At 37.6% G+C, this 9832-nt stretch overlaps 1 protein-coding gene across 3 annotated transcripts in view; it reads left to right on the top strand.

Moving 5' to 3' along the window:
- ano2b (anoctamin 2b) overlaps nucleotides 1-9832 on the top strand; it is a 105632-nt gene that overhangs the window by 32388 nt on the left and 63412 nt on the right. For all 3 annotated transcript variants that reach the window (XM_014018451.1, XM_014018452.1, XM_014018453.1), the window contains 4 exons: nucleotides 2891-2989; nucleotides 3302-3453; nucleotides 6750-6804; nucleotides 6895-6946. In XM_014018451.1, coding sequence (XP_013873905.1) covers nucleotides 2891-2989; nucleotides 3302-3453; nucleotides 6750-6804; nucleotides 6895-6946 — 358 coding nt within the window. The remainder of the gene's footprint in view (nucleotides 1-2890; nucleotides 2990-3301; nucleotides 3454-6749; nucleotides 6805-6894; nucleotides 6947-9832) is intronic.

Consider the following 9832-nt stretch of genomic DNA (forward strand, 5'->3'; position numbering starts at 1 on the left):
ATAATATATTATTGTATTAATATTTTACTTATTTGGATCTATTTTTGATCTTCATGGTTGTTAGGCAACTGGACATGTGCCATGGTAAAGGCAAAAATAAAGCTGAAGGCTAGACCRTCCACTTTCACAGCCATTTTCTTCCAGTCTTTGCATTCAACAAAGGATCCAACCCACGTTGACCGGGTCATTCAAAGGATGCAGCCTCTGAATTTAGACAATCTTCCATCCTGAGCAGCATGTTGGCGACAGTGGGAAGAAACAACTCACTTCTAACAGGAAAAAGACCTCAAGTAGAACCAGAACCAAGCTCAGAGTGGGCAGCAATCTGCTGGACTGGCTGGCCTTTGAAAGGACAGGGAAGGGACACAGACAAACACAGATTAACTGGTTCAGCTGCAGTTTCTGTGGAGAAAAAAAGAAAACAAAGAAAAATGCATGTTTATGATAGAAACAATAAATACAAACATCAGAGCGAGAAAACAGAGCAGCAGAGTAAGGAGGATGAGCAAGTTTTCACAACACTGGAAGCCATTCTGACTAACTTTAGTCACGTTCAGTATTTGACTTCAATATATCTTCACTGTCATGATAAACCAAAGAAAATTACAAATTACGGGGATATCAGTGATGATAAACCTATTTTTTCCTTGCTGCTCAGTTTCGTTGTTGTCATCACTATAATTTAAATCAGTTGTGGGCAATCAAAGCCAGTCAGATAGTATCGGATTAACCAAATATATTACTAGCATGTGGAACACGAAAGCATGCTTCTTAAAATGTAATAGTCTATAATTTATTGCAGTCAAAGCACTGACATTGCTTTGAAACTCTATAACCAGARTTGCACATAAGCGGTGYGCAGGTGCGCATGCGCSATCATAAAAGAAAAAGCGCACCAGATGGAACGTCATAAAGCTCACTTGCGTAAGATTGTACCTGAAATTGTGAAAACAACAGCTAGCAGGGTCGCAAATAYGACCGGATTTCTTAAAAACAAACAAAACAAACAAAAATCCAGCCTCACTGATGTGACTGGATCATCATTCTGTCAGAGGAGGGCAGCGGGGCCCTGATGTATAAGGATTAAACGGACACTGCTTTCAACGAATCAGACGAACTCCAGTGCTGTTTTATCCAATCAGAGCAGGGCGGGACTTTCAGTCAGAGCAGTTTTCAGCAGAGACTGTGGAAGCAGCGGCTGCAGCGATCAGTCCTGACATCTCCTTTGGTCTTTAAAACCTAACTTTATATTAATTATATGTTCAGAGCGTTGTTATTGAACAGATCTGTCCAACWTTGCGTCTGTGACTAAACTCTCTCCTCCTGAGAGACGGAACGTGCCTCAGCATGTGCAGGCTGTGAGTCTTTCTGTGAGATTCACTGTTCGAGTTCTTCTAAACCATACCTCTAACAGAAGAACATTTATTTGCCCCATTTCAAAGCAAAGATGAGTCTCTGTTAAACATCACCCCTCCAATCCAAATAAATAAATAAATAAATAAATAAATAAATAAAAACTTGCCATGTTCTCTAGGTGAATGAGTTTTAAACGTTATTTTAATTTATCAGAAAGATCCACAAATTTCATTCTTCACAATTTTATGATTAAAACAAGGTTCTTCATGTGCTAAACATGTTTATATTTAGAATCATACCATGACACAACTGCTCTGGGATTAAGGTATTTTAATAAATGATAAAATATGAAGAACAAATCATTTTAAATGATTACATGAGCTGAAATCATCTGAATATAATATTTTTGAATAAAATAGTCTTTTAAAAAGAAATCAGTCTAACAAATAAAACATTTGTTCTGTGCAAAAGACAGATATTTGCTGCTTGGTCTGGAGAGTGTGGAAAGCTGGTTTAAACAAGGCCAAACATCTAGAAGGCCAAACTACAGGAGTTGTACATCTCAGGGTCATATCATGTGTAATCTAACAGACATTCAAACATGAAATGTTCAGTTTGAGATGACATATGCCCATGGGTCAGCCCATTGACCACTTAGGTAGTTTACAAAATGTATGCAGAGAAGAAAAAAAAAACAAAATAAAAAACTCTGATTTGGCATGATGTCCCAAGACATTGCCAGCTGATAGAAGGCATCATAAAACAGAACAGGGTGATAATAAATGCTCTGAAACCCCTATAGATAAATGTGTTAAATGATTTAAGGAAATATGAGTACCAAGCAACAACCCCAGGTTCTCCCCTGAGAACCAGACCAAAAATTGTATGTGCAACCCTGTCTATAACGATGGTTCCCAACCCATGGTCTCTGCTTTGACGTTGCTGATTTGTGTGAATGAGTGATTAAAACGCTTTAGAATCTGAAGACCTACTGAAGAGCAAAGAAACATCCAATCAACCAGGGTTGGGAACCTCTGCTCCATTACCCGACACACTTCAAAGTCAAAATGCCATTCAAAGATTCAGTGGGTCACAAATATTGGAAAAATCCCATGTGGTGATGAAGAGTCTGAAAGTGCAGGCAGGATGAACCCAGAAATCTTTTGATAAATGAAGAAACACAAACGGAGGCCCAAGAACAAAACATTGGTACAATGACGGCCTAATGCAGACTAAGTAGAAAACAATGAGCTTGTATGAACAGGGATGGGTGATCAGTGAATAGAGACAGAGGATGGAACAAAGCTGTGTGAAACTGATGCTCAATTAGAGCTCAAGACGACACAAGGACAAAATTATCTAACAACCATAAAACTCAGGATAACAAATAACCTGCAAATCAGAAACCAATAAGAATAACAGAACTATGAGAACACCAGAACTTCACATGCCTAAAGGGACATTTTCATGTATTTTACACAGGGCAACTTTTCAAAATGTCTTTGGAAAATGTCATTGTTTGCATTTTTTGCAGGTGAAGACCCATGGCCCCAGCTTTACTCGAGTCCATGCACCCTGGCCTGTGTTGTGCAGAGAGGCAGAGTTTCTCAAGATTAAAGTCCCCACTAAGACGGTAAGCTCTCCTTCTTTAAATCCTGTCGTCATAGATGACTCAGTAGTAATACGATATCACAAAGATAAAAAAAAAGTGTAATTGAAACTATCAAAACAAAACAATGATTGACAAGACAAAGGCGTACAGAGCAAAGTTCTATTAGGTGCCCCTTTGCACACAACCCATTCAGCAACAGATTTTTGTTCTAAATAATGCATTATAGGAACTCTGCTTTAAGTTTTTCTCATGCTCTCAAAACTGTAACGCATTGTTAATGTTCGTCTAATATATGAAATAACATCACTGGTTTTATGTTGATGGTTGTCTCAGAGTTACGAGCTCAAAGAAGAAAAGGGTTTTGGGTCCAGTATGAGCACAGTGTGGAGGAAACTGAACCAGCCGTTCCAGCCCAAAGTGTCTCAACAGGACCACGGAAGCACCAAGTTCATTTCCCACTGCTTCTCCAGGGACAAGCTTCACCTGTAAGAGAAACACGAGTTTAACATCCATCCATTGCATCATAGTGCCACATTACTTACCTCACTCACACTATAATTTTTTTTCATTTAACCTTAACTTAATTTCCAGCAAAAGAGCACATTACAACCACAATCATGGTACTGCACTAGTCTTGATTGTAATGTGTTATTGAAGTAGACAAATTTTATGCAACTCATACTAGTCTTTAAGAGGTCCTTAGAGGTGCTTGTAGGAGCTGGCAGGTTGTAAAGCTGGACCAGAGGTCAGAGCTAAGCTATTCTTTATACTGTTTTGTGTTTTTAAAATGGTGATTAGAAAAAGAAGCTGTTGAAGCTGAGTTGCAAAGAAGTCAGAGCAGCATACAGAGTGAGTTAAAAGTCACAGAACACCCTTTTATTTCAGAAAGAAGAGGGAAAATTACATACCTGAATACCCCAGAAAGTAATGGGTGACATGATTGCAGACATGAAGTCTATTGGCTAGATGTGCTATCTCATGACTTTTCTTGGTGATCATTTTGTTCGGGGCAAGGACAACTCAACAGACAGTAGATAGCTGGTAAAGATGAATTTGGTAACCTAGACAAGTTAAAATTGGGGCATTAGGCAACCTTGACTTGAAGAACATGTTGCCAAGGTATAAACATCGGCAATGAATGATGTTTCTAATAGGCAGAAGCTAAACAATGAAAAGCTAATATGCATATGCAATTTTATGCAGAATTTTAGCCATGATAATTGATTATTGAGTTGTTAGCATATACACTAAGAACTAGCAATGGCATGAGTAGTTTTTATAGAATTTGAGTTGAGTAGAACCAAAGCCCTGTGGAACACCTATTGGTAGGGGCAGAAGGTTGGACTGGAAATCCTCAGCTTTTAATGATTGTTGATGATTGAATTAGTAAATTCTGAACCAAGCCAAGCATTTATCCAAAATTCATTTGGAAATTCTTATTCATACCTGCAGAATATGTTAAATCAGATCTTTGTGACTTACCCGATTGACTTACACTGTGTTAAACACTCTTGTACTGGAGCAGAAATTTTTTTTTTTTGGTAAATTTACATCTTGTTGCAAATCAAGAAAAAGTTTTCATAACTGAATGTCTAGTTCTGCTGGTATTTCTTTTTATCAGCTATGAAAGAGAATTGATTAAATTCAGATGATTACTATGGATCACTTACTAACAGTGGTGGGCAGCGCTAATTCAAATTTTTGTTGTGAAATTTTTAATCTCCAGTTAACTTATTTAGGTCCGCAAGTTCAAAAGCACAAATGCTCACTAAAACTTAGCAGAAGCTAATGTTAAGCACAATATAATCTCTGTTTTCCAGAAAACATTCAGGTAAGAGAAAAATCAACACTAAACACATCTGGTGTTAAGATTACTTTCACTGACAAATTGGCACATGTTGGCGCAGAATGGGGAGGTGATTAGTAGAAACAAACTTTTAAATCATGGTTGTAAAACAAAAAATAATTGTGGCTTGCTAGTTCTGCTGCTTCTTGGTCATTTTCTTATATTCATGGCAGGGCTTCAGTAAGAAAACAAGCAGCTATTTTAATAATTTGAAACAGTTTGTTGTAAAACTGAAGCAATGCATTCTGGGTAGGCTATAGGACACAGAACAGGAACTCTGTTCTTTTCAAAATAAGAGCATGAATTTAAACTGTTCCATGTTTCTTTCTTTAATATTATTTATTTATTTAATATTTATTGCCGCAGTGTCCCTCGGAGAGGAGGTACAAACTGCACAGCTGAGTGTGATTCTGCAGATCAGAACCACAGGTGGATTGTCACCCAGTGAAGAAATTCTAATTGCTTCCTGCCACGCAAAGAATTGTKGGAACACTACAGTCTCTACTAAGTGAAAACCGTCACCGAAAAGAGTCAGAAGTCAGAGTATAAAACTCTGTGAACACAATGCAGACTAAGGGGTCGATGTTTCCTCACGATGAAGGTTCATTTTATTAAAAGGGCAATATTATGTGTTTCTCAGGCATACATTTAAATACTATACCATAATAAAGTATCTATGTCACATTTAGCTGTTATTAAAATGCTGTTTTTATGTTTAAATAGAAAATAAACGTATCTTGTCATTACTTCCTCTTCTAAACGTCTTGAAATTGGCCTCTGTCTCTTTAAGAACCACCATCCGCTTCTGTCTCGCCCATTTCAGTGCGGGGGGGGCTGCCATGATGCAGTTTACCTGGCATCTGAAAATACATTTCCTGAAAGGTAATTTTAATCTGAAAAGAGCTTCACTGAGTGAGAACTAGTGTAAGACGTTCAGCAGACAGTTTCAGTTTCACTTTCAGTTTCACCCGAGAGCCTGCAGGAGTCATGAGCGGGGTGCRCCCCTCCCCGCCATGAGGAMGTTCGGCTTAAAGACACATCCCAGGGGCGTTTCTGGTCCCCAAAGGCGTTTCTGGTCCCCACCTGTCATTTTGCTCCTCAGCATGGCTTCCTAAAAACGCTGCAGGATTTCTCAAACATGCATGAATGAGTCAGAGCAAGGCTTTGGGCATGTTTTTTTATGAGAGTATAACATTATAACATGATATAAAACTCAAAAAAGTTGATTCTACATGATATTGCCCCTTTAAGTAGAGATGGCTTTCTGCTTCATTGTTCAAGAAAATGAAGACAAAGTCTTAATGAACTATGTGGCTACTAAACATAGTGAGACGTGACAGCTTTTTTTTTCTTCCTGTCCCCCAACCAGCCGGTTGAGGCAGAAGGCCGCCTGTCCTGAACCTGGTTCTACTTGAGGTTTCTTCCTGATTAGCAGGGAGTTTTTCCTCCCCAACATTTGCTCAGGATGGGAGACTGTGATGAAGTGATTCAACGAAGCCTGCTGGCTTCTTCTTTAGATTGTTCTTTTTTATGTATAGTGCACTTAGACAACGTATGTTGTGACTTGGCGCTATATAAATAAAATAAATTAAATTTAAAAAATTAAATTTTTTTAGCTTTGCTTTAGATGAAATTGACGCTTGAATGTGAAACATTATTTGCGATTAGCGCTACTCAATTCTAAAGTTAGAAAGCGTAAATCCGCACATCATTTTAAGAAATTAATAATACCCCTAAAGCGCAAAGGAGAAATTAAGGTCCACRATTAGCACATTTGTGTTTTAGGGGACTAGTGCCCACCACTGCTTACTAAGCTATTTAAATTCACATTAYTCAAACAGAAAAGTAAGCTCTAAAATCTAGATACTTTAGTGATTTCAGATGAACTATTTTAAGATTATTAGCGTAATAATTTTTTGGGTTTGTTCCTTTCAGTTACAACATCACATCTAAGGATACATTCTTTGACAACGCCACAAGAGCCAGAATAGTAAGTATTTGTAAATGAACTGATGTACATCTTCCTCCTGCGATCCATGTTATTTCACTTCCCAGTTTAATTATCTCCAATCCTCCACAGGTGTATGAAATTCTGAGACGAACAGTTTGTGTGCGAACCTGTCAAACTATAGGTAAGGAAACAAGCGAACCTCTCTAAAATGCTGCTTATWCTTTTCATTAAATATCCATCTTGGGTAATTTGATTGCAAGTGATCAGCTCTGATTAGACCCATTTAAACCTGGCACTCTGCTGTGGGTATGGGGTCATATCAGTTCGGTAGGAGGTCCTCCGTCAAAGATCAGGTTGCCGATCAGATTGCAAAATTTATGCAGACATTTTCTTTCAGACCACCGTTAGAGGTGGTCCGAGGGAAAACATTATCCTGTATCAAGTTCTATCCTAATACAACCTGATAGCTAAGGATGGAAATAAATACCAGGTGTGACCGAGGTCAAAGTTGTTTTTTACACTAGAAGCATCCATTTTGGTCTGAAGTTGTCTTTTTAAAATGCTGCTAATTCTCTAAAAACAAGCGTCTTCAACAATTGCTGGCCCCAGCTTAATGTCAGGGTCTTTTGATCCTTTTAGCAAATAACTTGTGCCTCTGACAACTTAACTACTGTATAAACCGCATGTGCCTCGTGAGGCAAATTATTTTCTATTCCTGCTTTGGGGGGTTTAACTTCATACTTGAAATAGCGTTAAAGATTTAAAAGCAGAAACATATTTAAAATATCTAACAGTTTCAGGTAAACAAAGCTTTGAGTTTTTACTCAAAGAATCCAAGAACAAAGGCGTTAATCTTTCTTCACTTATTTATTGTTACTTTGTCACAACACTTCAGCTCAGATGGGCTGTTTTCAGAAAGACAGCTTTTCTCATTACCAGTTCTGTCTACCTTGGATGTCCTCAGAGACGACGAGCAATTAAAAGTGTAGGATGAATTCTACTGGTCTAAGCAGACATACAGGTAATAATTTGGGTCTTTAAATAATGCTTTTAAATCACTCTTTTTTTCAGGATGGACTGAATATGTAACAGACTTCAGGGATAAAAAAATTAAATACACAAATTTACATTTATTGTGGATTTTTTTTTTTACACACAGCTTAAATTATACATATGGGCTCAAATAAATGCATATATCGAAATCTAGCAAGTTGCACCTCAACCACTGGCTTTTTATAGCCATCAGAAAGCTTAAGGTATATTTCTGGCTAAATAGTTAACAAGGGCTGGGCGATATGGCTAAAGAATGTATCAGGATAAAAGAGTTTCATGTCAGTTGATATTGATAATCATTGATTAGTTTTTTTTACTTACTTGAAAAAAGGACCAGGAGGAAAAATGCTGATTATTCCTGCCAACCTGGTGACGTGACCTTTCCTTTTAAATCCACTATTTCCTCTTGAGCTTTTGCCTCCTTTTCTTATTTCACTCCWTGTTGTTCTTTTCTATTTTGAAGCAGTTATGAGGCTGAAACTGCTGCAAATGTTACTCAACAGGTTGTTTATCAAAGAGTGAATGAGTTAGCTGATGCCACCAACTTTGCTTAGCCGGGCCACTAACCTTAGACCACAGTTCAGTGAAATTATTAACATTCTATTGGACACATTTTCTACTGATATTGATCACATGTCTATCACGATATATATCGTTATTATTTATCGACCCACCATTTTGACCTTTGTTCTTGGCAGAATTAGTAGTGTTGATTTYAATTTGATTGGTTTTCTGGCTCATTTCTGAATTTTAAGCGTAGTCCAGGCCACAGCTCAGTGCTTTATTTGTTTGGATCCTGTTGGAATACCCATGTTTCCAAGTTTCAGCTATGCAATGCACCAGTGCCACAGCATGAAGCTACCACCCCCATGCTTCTTGTAATTGTCATAATCCTCAATCTTTGACCAGAATACTTCTCTCCAGAAGCTATTTGGCTCGTCTGTGTGGGCTTTTGTCTTGGTCCACATTTTCTGAGACCAGGAGCAGGTAAAAACCGCTTCACTGTGACTGGGGTTTCTATTAATGGCAGCCTTGAACGTTGGTTGTTTCTGGAGAAATTACATGCCTTTCTGGAGCCTTCATTACCACTTATTAAAATATTTAGTTGAATCTATGTAAATATGTTTGAACCAGTATATATAATTTTCACCATGTGGGGAAAAACCTGTGCTCTGAATTATTGTTTTGAAAAAATTCTTGAAGTTGTATGTTGTATAATTATTCCACCCATGGAAAGGAACAGTTCAAACAAATAAGAAAATAAATGCCCCAAAGATTGCAACCCTAATTCCAGTTAAGTTGGGATGTTGTGTAAAACATACATAAAAACAGAATACAATGATTTACAAATCCTTTTCAACCTATATTCGATGAAATACACTACAAAGAAAAGATATTTATTGTTCAAACATATAAACTTTATTGTTTTTTTTTTTTTTCAAATATTCACTCATTTTGGATTTGATGCCTGAAGCACGTTCCAAAAAAGCTGGGACAGGGGCCAGAAAAAGAAAAAGAAAAAGACTGGGAAAGTTGCTCACACACATCTGTTTGGAGTATTCCACGGGTGAACAGCTTCATTGGAAACAGCTGACTGACTTGATTGGGTATAAAGGGAGCATCCCTGAAAGGCTCTGTTGTTCACAAGCAAGGATGGAATGAGGTTCACCACTTTGTGAAAAACTGTGTGAGCAAATAGCCCAACAGTTTAAGAAAATCATTTCTCAACATTCAATTGCAAGGAATTTAGGGATTTTATCATTTACAGTCCATAATATAAACAAAAGGTGTAGAGAATCTGAACAAATCTCTGCAAGTCAGCAGCAAGGTCAAAAACCAACACTGAATGTCTTCAATCCCATAGGCAGCTATTAAATCATTCTGTAACAGATAATACCATGTAGTTTGTCTACATCAGGGGTGCTCAACTTTTTTTGAACCAAGAGCTACTTTTGAAGTCGGCAGTTTGCCGAGATCTACTCGTCCAGTCTCAGTATCAAAAACATAATTTTTC

The sequence above is a fragment of the Austrofundulus limnaeus genome, unplaced genomic scaffold (genome assembly GCF_001266775.1).
Source record: "Austrofundulus limnaeus strain Quisiro unplaced genomic scaffold, Austrofundulus_limnaeus-1.0 Scaffold193, whole genome shotgun sequence".
Taxonomy (NCBI): Eukaryota; Metazoa; Chordata; class Actinopteri; order Cyprinodontiformes; family Rivulidae; genus Austrofundulus; species Austrofundulus limnaeus.